At 46.5% G+C, this 24,186-nt stretch overlaps 1 protein-coding gene and 1 non-coding gene across 2 annotated transcripts; both read left to right on the plus strand.

The window, feature by feature from the left end:
* Window positions 1–38: 38 nt before the first annotated feature.
* LCAT (lecithin-cholesterol acyltransferase) lies at window positions 39–23,733 on the plus strand. Its single transcript, XM_060254109.1, has 6 exons — window positions 39–259; window positions 9,087–9,243; window positions 11,655–11,770; window positions 17,978–18,073; window positions 20,608–20,832; window positions 21,917–23,733. Exons 1-6 carry the CDS (start codon window positions 118–120, stop codon window positions 22,501–22,503), a joined length of 1,323 nt encoding a protein of 440 aa, XP_060110092.1. The 5' UTR covers window positions 39–117; the 3' UTR covers window positions 22,504–23,733.
* Window positions 8,279–8,350, plus strand: TRNAV-GAC (transfer RNA valine (anticodon GAC)). The gene has a single exon. It is a non-coding gene; the product is annotated as a tRNA-Val (tRNA).
* Window positions 23,734–24,186: the final 453 nt, after the last annotated feature.

Here is a 24,186-nt window from a genome sequence, read left to right on the forward strand (position 1 = left end):
TGACCTAAGCCCGGCATCTGCTAATGATTCCCCAGCTTTCCCTCCGCCTCTCAGTAGCCTGCTGCATTTATAGGTCTGTCCTGGAGCAGGCTGACTGGCCGGAGAGCAGAGCTCACGATGGGGAGCTTCCTTGGGCCTGCAGCACTTTTCCTGTTCCTCTTCCAGCCCGTGAGCCCATTCTGGCTCTTGGATGTGCTCTTCCCACCCAGTTCCACCCCGGAAGCTGCTCTCGCCAACAACACCCCTCCTGTAGTGCTTGGTAAGTTGAGCCAAACTTGTTGTGGGATATGTAACTTGTTGTGGGATATGTGGTGATCGGGAGGGGTGGCAGCCCTTTGCAGGCAAGGCTTGAGCCCTAGTATTTAGTCCAGCAGGGGGACACAAGATAATTCGTTAGCTATAATTGCCCATTTCCAGATGGGGCTAAGAGATCTCCCGTAATTACAATCGATCTCCAAACTACAGAGATCAGTTCCCCTGCAGGAAACAGATGCTTTTGGAGGGTGAACTGTATAGCATTAAAGGGTTGGAACACCTTCCCTATGAAGAAAGGTTAAAACGCTTGGGGCTTTTTAGCTTGGAGAAACATTGACTGAGGGTTGACACGATAGAGGTTTACAAGATTATGCATGGGATAGAGAAGGTAGAGAAAGAAGTACTTTTCTCCCTTTCTCGCAGTACTAGAACTTGTGGACATGCAATGAAATTGCTGAGCAGTCGGGTTAGAACAGATAAAAGTAAGTACTTCTTCACCAAAAGGGTGATTAACATGTGGAATTCACTGCCACAGGAGGTGGTAGCACTACAAGCATAGACAGCTTCAAGAGGGGATTGGACAAGCATATGGAGCAGAGGTCCATCAGTGGCTATTAGTCATAGTGTATTGATGGAACTCTCTGTCTGGGGCAGTGATGCTCTGTATTCTTGGTGCTTGGGGGGCACATTTGGAGGGCTTCTAGTGTCCTGGCCACACTGATGGACCTTCTGATGCGCCTTGTTTTTTTGGCCACTGTGTGACACAGAGTGTTGGACTGGATGGGCCATTGGCCTGATCCAACATGGCTTCTCTTATGTACCCCACTGAAGTTCTTCCTCTCCTCAAGTCCTGTCCTCCCCAGTTTCCACCCTGAATTGTTCAGGGTTTTCCCAATCCAGAGTTGGCAATCCTAGGGTTAGCCTAGCTGGCCAAGATTGGATAGGCACTTACCATGGTGGAATAGCACAGGGCTCCTCTCAAGGCACCTGGAATTAGAAAGGAACATGCCAGGATAGAAGAGTCCGTAAGTTTTGACTTCTGCTCCCCTCAGTCCAGACGTATCACACTGAGGTACCTGGAGGGATGGATTGCTTGAACAATATGCTGTGGAATGTCTACTGTATGGTGGGGAAATAGTATGGATTAGCTGTCTGTTGAGCCTTCAAGGCATATTAAAGATGCCCGTCTTTGTCACTCTGCTTGGTGTAAAAGTTATAAATTGCTAGGCATGCAAATAGTTTTGAGAGGAGAACGGGGATTAGCGTAATGACAGACGTGATGTCACAAAGCCATTGACGGTTCCCTGAACTAAAGCCTAACTATAATTTTCTGAGGTACCTCTGTGGGTCAAGTCAATAGACTTGTTCTGGGAGTCAGCCTTCCAGGTGCTCAGGTTTCCTTCCTGTGGTGTTTTCCAAGCCTAAAATAGCTTGGGGATGCTCATTTTTGTTCCAGTGGGGAAACCAACATGTACCTCAGCAATTTTTATTTATTGAATTTATTCCCTTACAACTTCCCCCCACCTGATGCTAGATAGGGCAATAGCCTAGAATAGAACAAGAAAGCAGGAAATTACAAGATAACAAGTTTCTTTATAGTCTGAATCCATAATCTGAGATGGAAAATGTTGGTGAGTTAATTTCAGGGGAACACTAGGTCAGTGCAAAGAGTGAATTTTTTACTTTATTTTTACTCTGCTTTTCTGCTCAGTGGAGATCCAGAATGGCTTACATTGTTCTTTTCTCCTCCGTTTTCTCCTCACAACAACCCTGTGAGGTAGGTTAGGCTGAGAGTGTGTGACTGGCCCAAGGTCACCAGCTGGCTTCCATGGCAGAGTGGGGATTTGAACCTGGGTCTCCCAGATCTTGGTCCAATGCTCTAACCACTACACCACATTGAATCCATCCTTGTTATTGGAGACACAGATGAAGCTGTGCTTCCACAATGGTCCCTTTGGTTCAAGTCAGAGGAACTCTGTCCCAGACTGAATTTGGCAACCTTTGCTTCACTACCTTTAACCTACTTTGAGATAGTCTCTCTACTGTCCTTAGGGATTTTTTCTCTTCTTTCTAATTCCATATTGACCCTTCTGGGAGATTATTCCCTTGCACAATTTCATTCTGACAAATGACACTAGCTGGACTTTGTTTTGTTTACCCAGGAAGCAAAAACTGGATCCACAGACATTGCAGCCATGAGATCCCTAAGAGGCTCTCTCTCACAGTTTCTGTTGATCACATTTTTATTCTGCTCTTGTTCCATGGAGCTTGTTGTAAGATGAGAAGGGGCTTCCTGTTTCCTTCCTTCTCTGTGGGAGCCACAGCGGCCAAGCCAACACATCCATGTTTCCAGTTTCCTTCTGTATTTTTGTGTATGTGTGTGACCTGGAAGTCATGTCGGCCTCTGATTGCAGTTTCCATTCACAGACACACACACACCCCTCTATATATCCTTTCAAGGTCCAGTTTCAAAGAGGGAGGGACGGTGGCTCAGTGGTAGAGCATCTGCTTGGTAAGCAGAAGGTCCCAGGTTCAATCCCTGGCATCTCCACTAAAAAAGGGTCTAGGCAAGTAGGTGTGAAAAACCTCAGCTTGAGACCCTGGAGAGCCGCTGCCAGTCTGAGTAGACAATATTGACTTTGATGGACCGAAGGTCTGATTCAGTATAAGGCAGCTTCATATGTTCATATGTTCATTTTCCCACCCTAAGCTGTCTCCTTACCTTGGTTGTCTGTCTGTCCCCAACCTGAGAGGACATCTGGCCACATTCAAGAAAATAAGGGAGGGAGAAGACTTGCCTCACAGGGCATCTGAAGGAGCTTGTAAAACAACTCTGAGTGAAGAGCAGAGCATAAATCCAACATCTAAGCTGACTCCGAGTGAAGAGAAAAGTATAAATCCAACCTCCTAGCCTTCCTCTTCTTCAAAAACCCTCTGAGGCAGATTAGGTTGCAAGAGAGTGACTGACTTGAGGTAACTGAACAAGCTTCCATAGCAGAGTGGGGATTTGAACCAGCCTGTCTCAGATCCTAGGCTGATGCTCCAGCCACCACAAACACTGGCTCTCTTTTGCTACCATAAAGCAGTGCTTCTCAAATGGTGGGTTGGAAGAAGGACAGGGCAGGATTGACAGGATATGAAGGTGGTGCTACAGGGGTGGCATTTTGGGAGGGAGCTCAGGCATGATGTGATGCCGCAGAGTATGATCACTATAGATTGGAGATCAGTTTGGATTCTTGGGAAACTCCTGGCACCACCTGAAGGTTGACAGCCCTAGAGCAGGCTAAGCTGGGAAAGGAGGCTTGCGGGGAGGGGCTCAGAAGCAGATCTGGATTTGATTCTGCATAATATGCCATGAAATATAGCTTGTTGCTCAGTAATGCTTTATATTTACTGGTACAAAACATTAAAAAAAAATCCTTGTAGTATTAACAAATGTTAACACTGCATTTTAGGTTAGGGAGGGTGAAAGTAGCATCACTTTACAAGGGGATCCTCCAAAGTACCATAAGTCTAGAAGTAGGAATTACTTTTAAACATTAGAGAATCTGCCATAAGGACAGGATATACAGTATTCAATCACCATGGGTTAAAAGGTACTAACCTTCCTTGAGGCTGGAAATGAAACTACTGTATCTTTCATGAGCCTGGGCAAACCATTCTAATTTTCTGCCTGAGTCATCCATTCCTGGCTAGCCATCCTGGTACTTTTCTCCCTAACAGGGAAAACGACAAGGTGTCCATATCATTGACCTCCCCCCTCCCAAATGAAATTTTAAAATGCTTTCTGTCATTTTAGTTTTTTAAAGACCCATTGCATGAAAGATGTTGATCAGTAAACAACTCCAACTCACAAATCTTAGGAAAGGTGTTCACTGATACCATTTATAATCTGCCCATCCAAGAAAGTTGCATCTAAGCTTTTGGTTCTTAACCCATAATTTGTATGCAAGTGTGCAAAGGATCAAATGTCTTCCTAGCTACAGCACACCAGACAAGGCAAATTTGTATAGGTATGTTTATGATTATTTATTTATTTATTTATTTAATGATTTACATCCCGCCCTTCCCAACAAGTGGCTCAGGGCGGCTCACAACATAAAAATTTGACATAAATAGAATTTAAGCATAAAAACAGTTAAAATAATTAATACATTTAAAATTTTAAGACATTTAAACCATTTAAAACATTAGGGACAGCAGACATCTAGTATAACTACACTTGGTTTCTTGTACCAGCTAGTCATAGGCCAGCCGGAAAAGGGTTGTCTTACAGGCCCTGCGGAACTGAGCAAGGTCCCACAGGGCCCTCACCTCTTCCACCAGCTGGTTCCACCAGGAGGGGGCCGTAACAGAAAAGGCCCGGTCCCTGGTAGATTTTAAGTGGGCTTATTTTGGCCCGGGGATAACTAGGAGATTTTGAGTTCCCGATCTCAGTACTCTCTGGGGAACATGTGGGGAGAGACGGTCCCTAAGGTAGGCATGTCCTAGACCATATAGGGCTTTAAAGGTAATAACCAGCACCTTGTACTGGACTCGGTAAGCTATTGGCAGCCAGTGCAGATCCCGGAGCCCTGGCCGGATGTGCTCCCTTCTTGGGAGTCCTAACAGCAGCCGGGCCGCGGCATTCTGCACTAGCTGCAGCTTTCGAGTTCGGCACAAAGGCAGCCCCATGTAGAGAGCATTGCAGTAGTCCAACCTTGAGGTGACCGTGGCATGGATCACTGTTGCTAGATCGTCGCACTCCAGGAAGGGGGCCAACTGCCTTGCCCGCCTAAAATGAAAAAATGCGGACTTGGCAGTGGCTGCTGTCTGAGCCTCCATCGTTAAGGAGGACTCCAATAGTACCCCCAGGCTTTTGACCCTGTCCACCGCTATCAGCGGCGCACCTTCAAAAGCTGGTAGGGGGATTTCCCTCCCCGGACCCCAATGACCCAAGCAAAGAACCTCTGTCTTCGCCGGATTTAGCTTCAGCCCGCTCATTATATGCATGGAATACTCAAGTCTTGGGCATATAGTAAATAAGACCCCTGTGATGAAGGGCCATCAGCCAACTCTTAATGTTCAGTTTGATTCCTGTTTGCTGTGTGGCACTTTTGAATGGCTTGGGGAGAAATCCAGGCTTCTGTCTTCACAGTGGGATAAGAAATATCAAGCAGATTTCCTCTGCTGGCTGTTTTAAACCGTTGCAAGTGGGGAGAGAAGGCTGCCTAAAAATTCTGAGTGCCCCCCCTCCCTACATTGCTCCCAAACATCCTGCACTCAAGATTTGTAGACTGCCCTTGGTTTATATATGGGGGAAACAGGGCCTCAGTAAAGAGTGATTTAGAGCGTTATCGTAGATTCTTTTTTTTTTTTTTTTTTAGGTTAAAAGCAGGTTTTATTGAACAATTCATAATTCCATTTACAATTAAACTTTCCATAAATAAAAAAAACGAAAAAAAAAAACATAATTCGAAAAACTGTCCATACAGTTATTAATGAAGACCAAACGGGGTTTGTCCCTGACAGAGCAATACGGCAAAATACAAGATTTTTTATAGACATACTAGAATATTACCGATTACACCCAGGGAAGCAGTTTGCCGGAATTGCACTTGACGCTGAAAAAGCGTTCGATAACGTTAACTGGAATTTTATCGTAAAGTCTGCCCAGGCCATGGGATGTGGTCCGAATTTTACCAAATTAGTCCGAGCTATTTATTCCAACCAAAGTGCTAGAATCAATATCAACGGGAATCTGTCAGATCTGATCAAAATTGAACGGGGGACAAGGCAGGGGTGCCCACTGTCCCCCTTATTATTTATACTTACTCTGGAATTATTATTAATAAAAATAAGAGAGGAAGATGGATTGCAAGGGGCCAATATCAAGGGAGAAAAATACAAGGTCCGGGCGTATGCAGATGATTTACTTCTTACACTTGAAGACCCAGTGACTTCAATTGATTACCTGATGAAAGTTTTGGAAGAATATGGGAAAATCTCTGGCTTCAAGGTTAATTTTCAGAAATCGAAATTCCTGGCACAGAACATGACCAAGGAAGAGATAGAACTATTGGAAAAGAAATCAGGATTTGGTTATGAGAAGAAAATTAAATACTTGGGGATCCACTTTTCTAATGACTTAAAAACTCTCCAAAGGGATAATTATGATAAGATCCTTACAGAAATCAGAACGGATTTAAGTAGATGGAAAGACTTACAGATCTCATTGCTTGGCAGAATAGCCACGATTAAAATGAATATCTTGCCAAAAGTCCTATACTTGTTCCAAACAATACCGATTATTCTATCTCGATCCTTCTTCGTCCAACTGAATAAGCTCATTACTACATTTATATGGCAAAATAAAAAGCCCAGAATAAAACTAAAAATACTGCAAGATAGCGTCTCTAGGGGAGGGTTCGCTCTGCCCGACTGGAATTTATATTATAAGGCATGCTGCCTGGTATGGATAGTTGATTGGTTTACATTAGAAAATAAGAGATTATTAATATTAGAGGGTACCGGACTAAGCAGAGGTTGGCATCATTATTTGTGGTACTCCCCTCCCATTAGAGAGAATATATTTCATAGACATGAAATCAGGAAATCACTATATAAAGTCGTTATCGTAGATTCTGTTGAACTGTCTCAAACTTTTCCAGTAAACCAAATGCCAAGTGTAAAAGGAAACCTGGGAATCACGCAAGGTTTTAAAATATTTTGCTCCCCTTGGTGCCTTTCAATGTCAGGCAGTTCCCATAATCATTCAAGAACTCACAAAGCCATTTATTTATTTATTTGGGAATGCGTCACTTCCTTTCTGCTAAAAATCCAGACAATATTTGTTTACAGCAGCACAAGATATTGTTTGTGTGCAGAAAGGGTACCGTGTGCAGCCCTAAACAGACTTCATGAGGTAACGCTGCATAGGATTGCACTGTTAATTCCACAAACACAATAATGCAGTAAAACAGAAAATGTTTAAGTAATCAGTGTGAATCATATCATAAATATGATCTGTCTAAAAAGCAAACGTCATCCCAAGATGGTTAAAAACAACATGGCTGATTTGTGGTTAGGCGCAGGATTCTAGATGTTAGAAGTCTGTTTTCCAATGGAAGTCCAAGCCATGTTGACACCTGCAGACTAGTGAGTTAATCGCTTATTTGGCAATGAGTTTCGTGTTTGTGTGCATGCAAATCCCATAAACTCTTCTTGATTTGGAGGATCAAGCCTAGACACGCCTGCACTACCAGACTTTATACAAACTGTAGCCTGTTGATCTCTCAAGCTTCAGTTCATTATAGCCTTTTTTTGTAACCCAACAAATCAGAGGCCTCAGCCTGCTAGCCTACTATTAGAAACGTCAAAGTTGCAGCAAGAAGATGAAGGCATTTTCAGGCCGTCTCCTCTCTTTTGAAGGATGGGGATCTTCTCACATTTCTGTGCAGTGAAGAGGGAGGTGACATAATCTGTGTCCGGCCAATATTTCAGTACAGATTATGGGTTGTTACATCCCCAAGTCTAGGAATCCTGGCCAGAATCAAGAGGCTTCTGACCTGCAGTTCAAAGACACTCTTCCCACCCACAGCCTTTCACCTGATGAAATTTATCAAAAGCTGAAGGCATGGTCCAGAGACTAAGCAAGTCCCGCAGGCATAAACCAACTTTCCCTGTTTTTAAAGGTACCAAGACCAGTGTCCCCTCTAAAGTGAGTTAGTGTGAGCTAGCTCACAATTTTTTAGCCTCCAGTTCACACATTTACGTCTTAGCTCAGGAAAAATGGCCCCAGAGCAAGCTAATGTGTATAGTACCTCACAGCTTAAATGCTGGTAGCTCACAAAATAGAATTTTTGCTCAAGAGACTCCATAGCTTAGAGGGAGTATTGTCCACGACCCAGGAACTAGATGACCAAATCTTTCACCTTTGTAGTAGAGACAACGTGTAGAGACAAGATTCACATGAGGTTAGATTCCTAAATAAATATAGTCAGCTGGCAGGACACTTCTGACAAGTACTTTAGACTCAAGGGAAGGGGCTGGGGCTCAGTGGAAGAACATCTGCTTGACATGCAGAAGGTCCCAGGTTCAATCCCTGGCAGCTCCAAGAGAAAGGATCAGGTAGTAGCGGATGACATGAAAGACCCTGGAGAGCTGTTGCCAGAGTAGACAGTAAAAACCTTGAGGGAAGCAGTAGTCTGATTCAGTATAAGGCGGCTTTATGTGTGGTTCACATGTGGGAGCAGAAAACTCAGTCATGAAGGTAAACGGTAAGATCAAGATTGCCATCATTTTAGTAGTTCCCCCCCTTCCTGCTTCATAGCAGCCTGACATGCAGAAACACAATCAACCGTATTGAATGTCTCATCATTTTGATTGTAATTACTTACTCTGCGTAATCCAACCTGAGTCTAGGGTTCCTAGCTCCAGATTGAGAAATATGTGGAGATTTGGGTGGTGAAGCTGGGGATGGCAGGGTTTGGGAAGGGGAGGGATCTCAGCAGAGTATAATGCTATAGAGTCCACCTTCCAAAGCAGCCATTTGTTCCAGGGGAACTGATTGTGTTCATCTGGAGATCAATTGTAATTGTGGGAGATCTCTAGGTGCTACCTGGAGACCAGCAACCCTACAAGTCCCAGTGTGAAAGGCAGACTATAGTGTAAATAAAGTAAATAAATACAAATAAAAATGAATGCAGTTGATGAAGCTATTGCAAGGTCATCTCTGTTTCACTACTATCAAAAGCACAGGAGTTGAGGAGGCAGGACATAGAAACCAATCTATTAAACCTGTTGTTTAGACATCCCTCTCTCTCTCTCTCTCTCTCTCTGCGGTCCCGCAGTGCCTGGTTGCCTTGGGAACCAATTAGAGGCCAAGCTAGACAAGCCAGATGTGGTCAACTGGATGTGCTATCGCAAAACCGAGGACTACTTCACCATCTGGTTGAACCTTAACATGTTCCTACCCCTGGGAGTGGACTGTTGGATTGACAATACCAGGTAGGTGTGCTTATGCTGAGACACACTTAACCTGCAGTGTATTTCTACTTAATAGAAAAGGTCTTGTATGAGGTGCAAATTCAAGGGGCATAATGAGGAAACTGGATCCCACAGCTGCCAGCTTGTGGTAGCTTCCACATTTCCTCACAGGGAACAAAGAAAACTCTGATTTAAAGTAGTGCACTCATATGTTCAGTCTGAGCATGATTCATGGGCTGCCTTGGTTTTCTTCTTTGAACCAGACCAAAGGAAAACTGATTGAGCTTAAAGAAGGAACTGTGAGGTGGCTGAGGTAGAACATCCACATGAACTCTCTTCGCACAGCCATTATGAGGAGGAGGTCAGAGCTCCACATTTCCTCCCCCTGGACAGTGTTATCACTCTTGGGGGAAGGAGGAGAGAGCTTCAGTTCTGTCTAAATTAGAACTGATCTCCAGACTACAGAGATCATTTCTCCAGGACTAAAGGTTGTCAGCTCTGTCTTGGGAAATTCCTGGATTTGATGGCAGTGCCTGGGGAGGAAGCTCAGTAGGGATGTAATGCCTTAGAGCACCGCCTTCTGAAGTTGCCATTTCTTCCAGGGGAACTGATCTCTATAGTCTGGAGATCAGTTGTAAATTCCAGGATATCACCAAGCCCCAGTTTGAGGTTGATAATCCTACCTGGAGAAAATGGCAACTTCACAGCACATCCCCACTGAGCCCCCCTATGCATTGGCTCCAAATACCCAGGAATTTTCCAAGGCAGTTGAGAACTTTTGGGTAGCCATGTGTGAACAAGATCTTGGGGTACGGGTGAACCATAAATTAAATATGAGCAGCCAGTGTGGTGCAGCGACAAAAAAGGCTAATGCGATTTTGGGGTGTATCATCAGAGGCATAACATTCAGATCATAAGATGTCATAGCCCCACTGTATTGGTCAGGCTGCACTTAGAGTATTGTGTGCAGTTCTGGAGGCCTCACTTCAAGAAGGATGTGGACAGAATGGATCAGGTGCAGAAGAGACTGACAAGGATGATCAGGGGCCTATGAGGAAAGGCTGAGGGACTTGGGAACATTCAGACCAATTCCCTACTAGCCTTACCCCTTCTCACTCTCCTCTTCTCCGCAGGGCTTCTGTCAAATTTCGCACAAGCTGCCCTGGGATCTTGTGTGCTGTGTGAAAGAGGCAGAGAGAGTTGCAGCCTCAGGGCAGCTTGTGCAAAATCTGACAGAAGCCCCATGAAGAAGTGAAGAGTGAGAGCAGAGCAAGGCTAGTGGGAAATCGGTCTCAGTCTGGAGAAGAGGCTGAGGGAGGACATAATTGCTCTCTTGAAGTATTTGAAGGGCTGTCACTTAGAGTGTTAAAGCTGCAGTACTGCATTCCTAAGCTCTGCTCATGACCTGAGTTCAATCCCGGCGGAAGCTGGGTTTTCAGGTAGCCAGCTCGAGGTTGGCTCAGCCTTCCATCCTTCCGAGGTCGGTAAAATGAGTACCCAGCTTGCTGGGGGGAAAGTGTAAATGACTGGGGAAGGCGATGGCAAACCACCCCATTAAAAAGTCTGCCGTGAAAATGTTGTGAAAGCAACGTCACCCCAGAGTCGGAAATGACTGGTGCTTGCACAGGGGATCTTTCCTTTTTCCACTTAGAGGAGGGCAGGGAGCTGTTTTGTTGGCAGCAGAGGAGAAGACTTGCAATAATGGGTTTAAATTAAGGGAGGGAGGTGATGAGCTCCCCCTCACTGACAGTCTTGAAGCAGCAGCTGGACAAACACTTGTCAGGGGTGCTCTTGGCTGATCCTGCATTGAGCAGGATCATTGAACACTTTCCCTATGAAGAAAGGTTAAAACGCTTGGGGCTCTTTAGCTTGGAGAAACGTTGACTGCGGGGTGACATGATAGAGGTTTACAAGATTATGCATGGGATGGAGAAAGTAGAGAAAGAAGTCCTTTTCTCCCTTTCTCACAATACAAGAACTTGTGGGCATTCAATGAAATTGCTGGTCAGGTTAAAATGGATAGAAAGAAGTACTTCTTCACCCAAAGGGTGATTAACTTGTAGAATTCACTGCCACAGGAAGTGGTGGGGGCTACAAGCATAGCCAGCTTCAAGGTGGGTTGGATAAAAATATGGAGTAGATCCGTCAGTGGCTATTAGCCACAGTGTGTGTGTGTGTGTGTGTGGTGGCCAGTCTTCACCTTTGTATATGGCCTTAAACTTTTTCTTCCTGGCTGCCACCTGCCTGGCAGAGAAGAGCTGGTCTTGTTGCCAAGATGGAAGGAGAGAAATGTCAACAACATGGAATGCATAAACAGGAGGTGACCACTATAGAAATTTGTGACTGTGATTTTTAAAAACTAAGTCCTAGGGGTTTGAAGTGATGGCTGTGTTTGGCTTTGTACCCATGTCTGCTTGTTCCTTTGCCTACAGAGTGGTATACAACAGGACAACCCAGAGAATGTCCAGTGCACCAGGTGTCCATGTTCGAGTCCCTGGGTTTGGCAAAACCTACTCTGTGGAATATCTGGACAAGAGTAAACTGGCGGGTAAGGGGCTCTCTTCAGTGCCAAAGAAACCATTAAACCATCTCCCAAAGACTAAGCAACTTATATACCTTCAGTCTATTCTATTGTTCAACAATGTTTGCAAGGAGAGTCATTCTGTATGTCTACAGGGTTGGTTCACTCTCCTTGTGTGGCTGCCACCCATCTCCAATGCAGGGATGTGGCAGAAATGCTTGCTGCTGTGATATATTCCCACTGGTTGGAGGAAACAAATAAGAGTTCAGCCAGCAATGTGTGTGGCTATGTGAGAGAACATGGATTTGTGATGAGTTTTGTCTAAGGGGAGCAGAACCTGACCTTATAATAAGAGAACAGGAGCCTCAGGGGGTGTTTCCTCAGTGAGGGATCATTTTTTTAGGTCCACTGATAGCTTTATTGAAGCACTCATGAAAATTTGGAGGAGGTAACCTCTTGCAGGTAACCCTGTGGTGCAGAGTGGTAAAGCTGCAGTACTGCAGTCTGAGCTCTCTACTCACAACCTGAATTCTGGGCTCAGGCAGCTGGCTCAAGGTTGACTCAGCCTTCCATCCTTCTGAGGTCGGGGGGAAAGTGTAGATGACTGGGGAAGGCAATGGCAAACCACCCCGTAAAAAGTCTGCCGTGAAAACGTTGTGATGCGATGTCACCCCAGAGTCGGAAACGACTGGTGCTTGCACAGGGGACTGCCTTTACCTTTAACCTCTCGCAGATGAATGGATGGGGCTGGTGTGTCTCCATTTCAAAAAAAGCCATCCTGGCCAAGAGTGTGAGACAAGAAAGCAGAGACTTCTGGGGTTTAGCTGAAGCACTAGGTGATGCTATGGGGTGAGTGGGTAGCAGGCTGTCTCTGTGTTGCATGTGGACTGGATGTCGGATAGTGGATCTGCTGCCCTGGAAGAATACCTTCTTGTTTGCTTCTCAGCTCTTCTTACACATTTGCGAACAGAGTGAATTCTTACCCCCAACCTTAAAGTTGTGCAATCAAGATTAAAAACAAAAACAAGGCCTCTCTTTTATTTGAACATAAGATGGAAGAACAGTGTGGCCCAGTTCTTTTGACTGAAACTTGGCTAGCTGAGTCTGACGGTGTTAGTCTGTCACAATCTGCACCTGGTCCAACAGCAACTCCAAATAGGGGCGAGGGAAGGAGATGTGTGGGCTATTATTATTTGAGAGTCTTTCTTCCCTTGCAGGTTGCTGGTATAAAACAATTGCGGGCATTAACTGTGTGTCCATGTACCAAGCCTAGATTGGGCATTCTTTTGCCTAGCTTACCATCTGCCTACCTTGCCATTCGATGATGATGATCTCTGGCCTGGTGTGGGCAGTTCCCAGACTTCAACATACACAAAGAGGTTGCCTGCCTTGTCAGGACTGGCTCAGGACTTTTTAGCTACTATGGGCCCACCCCATGTTGTATTGGGCCCAACATATGGAAAAGATCACAAGCTTGATTTTATCATATGCACTTGAGGGTTTGGACTGTTATCTGCAGAAAGCTTGATCAAAGATGGGCCCCCTACCTCCACAAGAGCAGTGGACAAATTAAAATCAAATTCATCCACCCCTGGAGGTTTCAGGATTTCATGAAATCCCTGGAAGTTCTAGTGGATGTTGGAAGTGTGATTAGTGATTCTGTCGAAAGTAAGTCAGACAACAGATAGGGTCACTTCCCATTGTTTTCTACGTCTCTCAGATACAGCTTCAGCTCCATGATCTGCTCCACAGCTTTAAAAAGGCCTGGCAGATGTCTGAACAAGATACAACAGTAGAAGAAGAAGAGAAGAGATTGGATTTATACCCCGCCCTTTGCTAGCCAAAGGAGTCTGAGTGGCTTACAATCTCCTTTCCCTTCCCCTCCCCACAACAGACACCCTGTGAGGTAGGTGGGGCTGAGAGAGCACTCCCAGAACTGCCCTTTAGCAGAACAGCCTTGAGAGAACTTGAGGTCACATCAGCAGGTGTATGTGGAGGAGTGGGTAATCAAACCCGGTTCTCCCAGATAAGAGTCCACACACTTAAACCACTGCACCAGGCATGTCCAACTTTGAACAGGTCATGATCTATTTTTTCCGGACAAAAGTGCTGGTGATCTACCACCATGAAAATTAAGTTTCAAATTAGTTTCGAATTAGATTTTAACTCACCAAAGTTGGGTTCCACTGCCCCCCCCCATTTACAATGCACCTTCTGTCATTTACTGGTAAGCAAAATAAGCAAAAACAAAACAGAGAGATGAAGATCCAGAAAGAACTGCGAACAGTTTTCCTTAAATTTTTATTGTTATAACTTTCTTTAACTGTCTTAATAACTTTATTTAACTTTTATTGAGTAATTTGTGTTAAATGTAGGTCAAGTATTGATCCAGGCTGATCTTGCGCAATCTTTAAAACTTTGCTCTTGCTAATTAGTGAGACGTCTGAGCCTGCATTTCATCCACCAGCTTTTTGAAGTTGGGTGAATATTGCATGAGGGCCAATCTCAGGGAATTCTGGAGATATTCATCTGTCATGTTGGAATGCTGTGTACTCTTTGTCATTTTCAGATGGGAAAATGCAGATTCACACAAATAAGTTGAACTGAAACAGGAGTGTACAGTTTCACTGCATCTTCTCAAGTTGGGAAATTTGTCTCTAGGCACTAGCTTCCAAAACGATTCTTGCTCAGCACGGGTCTTGAGAAAAATGTCATTTTTAAGGGTTACTATTTCGTTTTCAAGAGATGCCTTGTTCAATGAGTAATTTTTGCTGATAGCAGCTGCAGTTTCCTTAATGTCCGTATCTGCTTTGAATGGGTATGACAAGTACTCCACAACTTTTTTAATTCTTTGGAAGTCACAGAATCTTTTTTCGAATTCTTGGATAACAGAGCATATTTCTGTCACATACTTCTCATTCTGAAATAAAACATTTGGATATTGTCCCAGATGGTCCTGCGTATTAGGAAAATGATCAAAAGTGTTGTTTGCAAGGTCAGTCATCATTAGCTCAAATTTGCTCTTGTAGTATGAAACTGTACTCATCATCTCGCAATGCATTTGTTTTTACCTTGTAGTTCAATGTTCATATCACTTAGTTCGCCTGTTGTATTGTCTCTTGCTTGCCAAAACTTGCTGGTGAATGATGCAGTGGTAAGAAAGGAAATCTGGAAAGTCATCATGCTGTCTACAGAAGCCTATGAAATGGTTAACTTCACCTGTCATTGCTCTTGCTCCATCAGTAGTGATGGAAACAAGTTTATGCAATGGAAGATTACACTTTGTCACAAAAGAATGGAAAGAGCTGAATATTTCCTGACCAGTAGTTCTCCCTTATAAAGAAATCATTTCAAGTAGTTCTTCTTTAACACTGAAGTCTTCAAAAACCATTCAGATAAAGACTAGCAACTGGGCTATGTCTCTTTGGAGTGAGAAAGCAACACAAACTGAAACATCCTCCAACAATTGTTCAGTTGTGTCTCCACAAATCTTTTCTATTCACTGCATGATGGTGTTTCTTGACAATTGTACATCTTGAATAGCAGCTATGATCTCTTTCTTATTCTTAAATCCTTCAAAAAGATTGTCTGCTGCTTCAAGAAAACAATCTTTTACAAATTCTCCTTCACTGAAAGGTTTGCATTTCTTTGCGATCAGGTTGCTGACCTTGAAGGATGCCATGGTTGCATTGACCAAATGTGATCTTGGCTTTGCCATCAACTGTTGCTGTGCAGCCAATTTAGATCTTTGAGCTTCAGTTTATGAATTTCACTTTTGGGTGGAAAATCAGCATCAAACTTATTGCTATGTAGAGCCTTATAATGATGCTCCAGATTACCCTTTTTGGGCAAGGATACAGTGGCATTACAAAGTAGACAAGAACACTTGTCTTTCACCATGATGAAGTAGTCCATTTCCCATTCATCATGAAAGTGGTTGGTTTTGCTCTTCTTTGGAACACTCATTATACTGGGGTGGCTGGGGTGCTAAGTTAACACTGGGTGAATCTGGTCCAAAACTGTCACAGTCCCAAAGTATTAAAGATCAACAGGAACTGAAGACTCTGGATGATGCCAAAACCACACATGCAGTTCTAAAAGTAAAAATAAGAATTCATCATACTGGCACCAATAATCAAATACCACCACACCAAACAATCATCAAAAAACCCCAAACACCTGTCCAGCAAACCATGAGACCAAGTGGGGCTGGTGATCTACCTATGACCCCTCCACGATCTACTGGTAGATCACGATCTACCTGTTGGGCATATCCACACTACACCAAACTGGCTCTCCATAGTAATGGAATGGAGTGCAATCAACAGGCAGATGATACCAAGCTATATATCACTTGACTCAATAGTTACCTGCTGTCATTTCTGTGCTGAATCAGTGCCTGAACACCGTAGTCAAGTGGTTAAGTCAGAATAAACTAAAACTGAATCCAGATGAGATAGAATTAATGCTGGTTGATAAAAACAGCTTCATTGAATGGAGGTAGTTTTCCCCATTCTTGATAATGTGCAACTTTCATTGTACTGTTAAAAGGCTTGAGAATCTGATTTAGATTGAAACCTATTTTAAAAAAATCAGGTAAATTCAGTTTACTGGCATTTCATTTGGAAAGTCTGCAGACATCTGATCTAGCTATGCTCATCCATTCTGTAGTAACCTTGAGGACAGATGATGATTGTAACACATTCTACATGGGGCTGCTCTTGAAGACGATTTGGAAACTTCCACAGGACAAATGTGGTAGTCCATTTGTAATCAAGGGCTGCCTCTGCTGGGCCCAACTGCTGTGTCAGGAATCAGGAAAACCAGAGGAGAAGGAGAAGAGATTGGATTTATACCCCGCCCTTCATTCAGAGTCTCAGAGCAGCTTACAATCTCTTTTCCCTTCTGCTCCCCACAAGAGACGCTCTGTTAGGTTAGGTGGGACTGAGAGAGCTCTGAAGGAACTGCTCCTGAGAGAGCAGCTCCCGAGAGCACCTGTGACTGACCCAAAGTCACAGCAGTAGCTGCATGTGCAGGAGTGGGGAATCAAACCTGGTTCTCCCAGATTAGAGTCCACGCTTTTAACCACTACACCAAACTGAAGATATCTCCAAAAGAGAGTGTAGACAAAGGTATAATCAGGCCTCATTTGGGGCAGGAGTTCACAGGAGTGGACCTCCAGAATCTCTAAATGTTATTGTGCTCTTTCTATCTTAAACCCTCCACCCAAATACTTGCTTCTGGGTTCCATTGTTCAAACCCCCTGTGAGAATTTTGCTGAACTCTTTAAGATTTCACAAACTTTCTAATATCTTTCCCTACAAAAAAAATGGGGAAATAACCCAAACACATAAAGCAGACAGATGGAAATCTTCATCATGTCACTGTGGCCACATAGGAGAAAGTAATTTTAAAAGTATGATGGGAGTAAGGTTTTATTATGACAATTATAATTCAAGAAGCATTTTAAGCTGATATAATTTAGTACATCTTCCAGTGATGTCAGGGGTGTGTGGCATATGCAAATGAGTTGTGCTAATGAGCTCCGGCACCTCTTTTTCTATGAAATGACCTCTGGGTGCAACCAAGCAGATCAAAGACCTGTGAAATAGTAAGTAAAAGTAAAGTGTGCCATCAAGTCATAATCACTCATGCCAACCCAATAAAATCCCACCTCACGGGGTTTGCAAGGCAAGAGGTGGGCAGGAGTGCTTTGCCATGGCCTCCCTCTGCATAGCCACCCTAGCCTTCCTTGCTGCTCTTCCATCCAAGTACTGCTAAGCTTCTAAGATCTGATGAGATTAGGCTATTCTGAGCTATCCTATAGTAAACTATATAGCATATTATATAGTATGACGCATGTAAAATACCCTATACTAAAATACCCCATACAGTAAACCAGAGAGCCAGTTTGGTGTAGTGGTTAAGTGTGCTGTAGGGACTCTCATCTGAGAGAACAGAGTTTGATTCCCCACTCCTCCACTTACAGCTGCTGGAATGGCCTTGGGTTGTCCTTGAAAGGGCAGCTGCTGTGAGAGCTCTCTCAGCCCCACCCACCTCACAGGGTGTCTGTTGTGGGGGGAGAAGATATAGGAGATTGTAAGCCACTCTGAGTCTTTGATTCAGAGAGAAGGGCAGGGTATAAATCTGCAGTCTTCTTCTTTAATAAAATAGTAGAGCTGGTCTTGTCCTTCCTTCTATTTGAATTCATTTTATCTTTCCCCCTTTCTGTAGGGTATATGCACACCCTGGTGCAACACCTGGTCAATAACGGCTATGTGCGAGATCACACGGTGAGGGCGGCTCCTTATGACTGGAGAGTTGGACCCAGTAAGTATGACCCAGCTGAGCTTAGCAAGCCTTACCAGAAACTGGGCGGAACAAGTCCAAGTGCTTTGACTCAATAGGGCACCAGATCTTGAAGCCCTTGGTCTAGAAACAAGCCTTTGGGTCAGGGAACTCTGTCAACATTCATCACAAGAATTGGGAACCAACTTCGCTCTCCTATGAGACAATGAAGTATAATCCAATACTGTCTCATGGATGGGTTGTTGGCACTTGAGGGAGACCTCCAGTCCTTCATGTTCCCAGCTGCCTTGAGGAAACAGCAGAACTGGGCCAGCTCTGAAGGAGTGGATGACCCCTCTTCTCTCAGGTAACCACTTTCATCCTGCTTGCATCTAGGGTGACCATAATGTCTGAAGGCCAGCCAGGGACACGTTGGGGGGGGGGGAAGGTAGGGGTGCGCGTGCGCCGCCGGAAACAGGAAGTGACGTCACTTCCGGTGACGGCATGCCACCACAGGAAACAGGAAGTGACATCACTTCCTGTGACATCATTTCCCCGCGTCACCTGCCGGAAATGGGAAGTGACATCACTTCCTGTGACATCATTTCCCCCAAATGACATCATTTCCCCCAAATGCCACTGCCGGAAACAGGAAGTGACTTCACAGCACTTCCTGTGACATCCCCAAAAATCCCCCAAATATCACCGCCGGAAACAATTTTGTTCTGAAATCCTGTATATACTTCATCAGTATATGGGATAAGGCACTTTCTCAACTGTGCTGCATAATGCAGCCTATTTATTTTGTCCTGTTTGCTCTGTTGGCTCTATCTGCGCCACCTTCATCACTTTCGGGGTGTGGATCCCCCAGTGGGGTGCTCTCCCGACTCCCTCCGCCGGCTGTTTCTGATAGCCCTGCGCCCCCCCTTTCATTTGATATGTGTCCCATGCGGGTGCCACCCTCCCGCCGGGAGATGCCGCAAAATGAGCCCCCTTGAGGCTTATGGCGGCAGGGCTCGGGGGAAGCGAGCTAGACTGCTGTTCTTTTGAGGGGTTATAGAGTGTTTCGAGCCCGTCCCTGTGGCATCGGTCCCATCGTTGTGGGACCCAGGGGGCCGGCGCAGCGGCACGCCGAAGCAGCCTGTCACTAATAACACAGGTCGAGATGCAGGACAGGAACCCGGAAGTGACCGACAGGCTGCTTCAGCGTGCCGCTGCGCCGGCCCCCTGGGCCCCACAACGATGGGACCGATGCCACAGGGACGGGCTCGAAACACTCTATAACCCCTCAAAAGAACAGCAGTCTAGCTCGCTTCCCCCGAGCCCTGCCGCCATAAGCCTCAAGGGGAATTTTGCGGAAGAAAGGAAGGCCGCCCCCCGCCCCCCCCCCGCTTTCGGCGCCCTTACCTGTTTCCAGGGCGGCGGAGAGTCCAGCGGCGGCGGCGGCGAGTCCTGCGGCGGCGGCCTCGCGGCGAGGGAGGGAGGGAGCTGCCGGCGCTGGCCTCTGGAGGCCTCCAGGGACCAGCGCCGGGCCTCTCCGTTCCGGCGCTGGCCTCTGGAGGCCTCCAGGGACCAGCGCCGGCTGCTCTGCGGCCTCTCCGCGGCCTCCGCTGGTCCCTGGAGGCCCTCCAGAGACTCTGGAGGGCCTCCAGGGACCAGCGGAGGCCGCGGGGAGGCCTTCGCTGGTCGGCGCTGGTCCCGGAAGGCCTTCCAGAGGCTCTGGAAGGCCTTCCGGGACCAGCGCCGGGTGCTCCGCGGGGTCCCCGCGGCCTCCGCTGGTCCCGGAAGGCCTTCCAGAGGCTCTGGAAGGCCTTCCGGGACCAGCGCCGGGTGCTCCGCGGCGTCCCCGCGGCCTCCGCTGGTCCCTGGAGGCCCTCCAGAGACTCTGGAGGGCCTCCAGGGACCAGCGGAGGCCGCGGGGAGGCCTTCGCTGGTCAGCGCAGGTCCCGTAAGGCCTTCCAGAGGCTCTGGAAGGCCTTCCGGGACCAGCGCCGGGTGCTCCGCGGCGTCCCCGCGGCCTCCGCTGGTCCCTGGAGGCCCTCCAGAGACTCTGGAGGGCCTCCAGGGACCAGCGGAGGCCGCGGGGAGGCCTTTGCTGGTCGGCGCTGGTCCCGGAAGGCCTTCCAGAGGCTCTGGAAGGCCTTCCGGGACCAGCGCCGGGTGCTCCGCGGCGTCCCCGCGGCCTCCGCTGGTCCCTGGAGGCCCTCCAGAGACTCTGGAGGGCTTCCAGCGACCAGCGGAGGCCGCGGAGAGGCCTCCCTCACTCGCCGCCTTCCCCGCCGGCGCCTGCGGCCCACCGCCTCCGGGGCTGGCTAAACCGGGACCTTTAATGGTCCCGGTATAGGCAGCCCGGGAGCCGGGATTGGGTGGCCAGAACCGGGAATGTCCCGGGAGACCGGGACGGTCTGGCCACCCTACTTGCATCCCTGTATCCTTTAAAAATGTATAAGGGACTTTGAAGTGTACTGGTCGATTGGAGGGCTCTAAAATTATTGTTGTTCTTAGCAGCTATCAAATTTGGTAGTGTAGTCTGGATGGCCTATCTAGAACTCTAGCTGACAATCCTATTTCTGCAGATGATCATGAGGAATACTTCCACAACTTGCGCACCCTTGTGGAGGAGATGCATGAGGTCTACCAGAAGCGGGTCTTCCTCATGGGCCATAGCCTGGGCAACCTTCTTATCCTGTACTTTCTGCTCCAGCAGCCGCAGGACTGGAAAGACCATTTTGTCGAAGGCTTCATCTCACTTGGGGCTCCCTGGGCGGGAGCAGTGAAGACCTTGAGGGTCGTGGCTTCAGGTGAGGTGCTGATTGGGTGCGGGCCAAACTTGATGGCCTCTGTCTCAGAGGCTGAACCTTCACTGTTTCGTATAAGGACAACTGATGTATTTGACACCCAACCTAAGGGGTATTTTTGGATGCCAAACTGCAGCTGGTTTTATCTCAGCTTCCTCACATCACTATGGTTCTCTCGCTTTCTCAAACCACCTTTGAGCTGATTTTGAGATGGCATGGAGGAACAATTAGCAAACTGTGCAAAAGATGACAAATGGATAATGGCGTCCGTGAGGAAGCTCAAAGAAAAAAACACTGTAGTTAAGCTACCAAACAGTAGGAAAATCTGTCTGTGAAAGATCCCTGAGAATGGCCTTTGTCTCATTTTTACCTACCACTGAAGGCTCTTCTCTGCCTTTTCCCAAGTATTTCCCCAGATCTGGTTGACAGACTTAATCACACCAGGGAGTTCTGTACTTGGAACTTGATTTGCAAGTGTGTGGGGGCATGACTCAGATCAGAGCCATAGTTTATCCTTCTCCTTGCAGAGGGTCCCAGTGTGATACCTGTGAGTATCATGGCATTGTCCAGTAGCTTTCCTGGTGCCAATTTGCTTCTTCAGGAAAGCATCCTTCCCCAAAGCATATAGCTAGTCCTAGCTCTCCTCCACCTCACTGGAGCAGATGAAACTTAAGAAGAGCCCTGAAAACAGGAACTTTGTGTCTGCCAGAAACACCCATTCAGAAAGAGCCACCTCCATTGGAGGAGGATACTTGATTTGGAACCACCCAAAATTTTCCTCCGTGGCAGCTGTTCTGTGGCCAGGGCCGGTCCAACTAATAAATTATTTAAGGCACCAACCTTCTGGTGGTGCTGAACTGGGCACCCCCATGTGACTCAGCAATGTTATCAGTGCGGGGGGGGGGGGGGCACCAGAAGTTAGCCTTGCTTAGGGTACCAGACAGTCTAGGGCCAGCCCTGTCTGTGGTGATGCCCACTCCCTGTCCTGAAAAATTCCAGAAGTGCCCACAGGCTCAACCAAGATTGTGGATCCCTGCTGTAGGGTATTTGTTGGCGCTGTCGTTGACAATGTTTGTCTGAATCACAGGTGACAACCAGGGCATCCCGATCATGTCCAGCATCAAGCTACGTGAAAAACGGCAGGTGACCACCAACAATCCATGGTTGTTCCCAAATGGGTTGGGTTGGCCTGAGACCCACGTCTTCATCTCTACCCCCTCCTACAACTACACCTTGCATGACTATGAACGCTTCTTCACCGATGTCAACTTTGAGGATGGCTGGTACATGTGGAATGACACCAAGGACCTGCTGAAAGGGCTGCCCCCTCCAGGTGTTGATGTGTACTGCCTGTACGGCATTGGGCTACTCACTCCAGAGACCTATATCTATGATGATCGCTTCCCCTACGAGGACCCTGTGGACATAGTGTACGGTGATGGGGATGACTCCGTCAACAAAGGCAGCCTGGAATTGTGTAAGCAGTGGCACGGCCAGCAGAAAGAAAAGGTGCACGTTGTGGAGCTGCCAGGGGTGGATCATCTCAACCTGGTCTTTAATAACCTTACTCTGAACTACATCAATGAAATCCTGCTTGGAAGCTTAGGGAATGCTACAACTGCAGAGGAGGGAGGAGAAGATGGAGAGAAAGGCCCTTTGGAAACACATTCCTAAGCCAAAAGAAGGGAAGGATGTTGATGGCATCCCAGGCCCTCCAAGGCACCCAGTGGAAACTGAGCAAAATGGCAGCCTGTTGTTATCTAAATATCTTTTCCTCCATGTAGGTTGAGGGGAGAAAGTGTGCTCTACTATGGTACAGAAGCGTGGTCACTCTTTTGCTTCTATCATTTCCACACTGCAACACACACCGCAGCTATATTCACTGTTTCCATTATCTCCCACCTGCCCTTTTTTTCTGATGGGAAAAGATTGCAAAAACCCTCTTGGCAGTTGGCAGCTTCTCATTTTGCATTGGTACTGTGGCTTGGAGGCAGAAAGGTTCATGCTTTTCTGATTCTGTCTGCATGCAGGCTACTGAAATAAGGGCATGAATTTGGTCACATTTGTTTCAAGCAGAGAGTTCTCAGAAAAAGCAAAATGTTAGACTGCTTCCAGCAGACTCCAACCTGCCTTATACAGATGACAAGCAGGGGGCTTGTCCGTAATCTTGCAGCTAGAGGTCTGGCTCCCGCAGCTGGGCTACACATTGACACAGAATGGTTTCACTGTACTGACAAATGGCCGGTTTCTCAAACTCTGCAAGCCAGAGATTTGCCCTAGTCATCCTGGTTGTGTGGCAGGGACAGGCAAGTGTAGCTTGTCAAACAGAGGTGAGAAAAGAAGGCCTGGCTGAAATTCCCTCTTCCACCCAACTCTTGACAAAAGAAACCTTCCTTTTGATCACCCTCCCAAGTTGGGAGTTGTTTACCATTTTGGCATCCTTGCATCATTTCTGTTTGTAGTGAGCTTTTGTGCAAAATCCTCTTATCTGGAAAGTCAAATCCCACAACTTTGTTTCAATACAGCATGACCAATAGGTCTGATTCATGAAATACGAATTTGATTTATTTGACAAGGAGTCCATTCAGTGCAAGCAGAAGCAGTTTATTTGAGTGAAGGGGGTGACCCCATGCCCTCAGGCACTGAGAAGTGATGGGCGTAGGAGACAAAGGGGAGAGGGGATTAGGAACAGGTGTGGGGGAACATCTGAACACATCTCAAACCCCCATCTCTGGGAAGGAGCTGTTCTAAGATTCTACAGCAGATTCTACATCAGGCAGGCTGATCCTATGTGTTTCTAGAGATGCCACTCATCTAGTGCTTCTAAAACTAATTTACTACTGGGAAAGCTATAATTGCAGAGCTGATAGCTGGCGCTTTCTTGTGATGCACAGATGGCATCATTTTTAAAAAAACCCTCTGGTTGAAAAAACTGTTTTTAAGGAACCCCACATTCTGTTTAGCAAGGGGAAGATCATAAGAGGGATTTATTTACTTCATTTACACTCTGGCTTACCAGGTGCCCACTTGTGGTAGGTGAGCGCCTGCCCCTGCCAGCAGTTGCCCATCCTTCATCAAGTGAGCAGCAGGAGAAAAAAATGACATTACCCCCATTCTGCTTTAGGAGTTTCTCCAAGCTCTATCGTCTTTACCAACGAGACTGGGGGAATTCCTAGAGTATCATAGTGTAGGGGCATCTGTGGCATCACTTCCAGGTAATCACCCAGAAGTGGCACTACAGCAACTGTGACCCTCATCTCAGGATATACCCCTCCAAAATTCCCAGGATTCATTGAGACTGACCTGAGATGCCTAGCATTGTTTCCTGCCCAAAACTTTACTTTTGAGGCCCAAAAT

This window comes from Heteronotia binoei, chromosome 14 (genome assembly GCF_032191835.1).
Source record: "Heteronotia binoei isolate CCM8104 ecotype False Entrance Well chromosome 14, APGP_CSIRO_Hbin_v1, whole genome shotgun sequence".
NCBI classification, from domain to species: Eukaryota; Metazoa; Chordata; class Lepidosauria; order Squamata; family Gekkonidae; genus Heteronotia; species Heteronotia binoei.

Bases quoted from the DNA above. Each gene is read 5' to 3' on its own strand.
- LCAT (XM_060254109.1), top strand. From the start codon at position 118: ATGGGGAGCTTCCTTGGGCCTGCAGCACTTTTCCTGTTCCTCTTCCAG. The intron at 18,074-20,607 runs GTAAGTATGACC...CTATTTCTGCAG, and splicing joins TGACTGGAGAGTTGGACCCA to ATGATCATGAGGAATACTTC. The intron at 20,833-21,916 runs GTGAGGTGCTGA...TCTGAATCACAG, and splicing joins CTTGAGGGTCGTGGCTTCAG to GTGACAACCAGGGCATCCCG.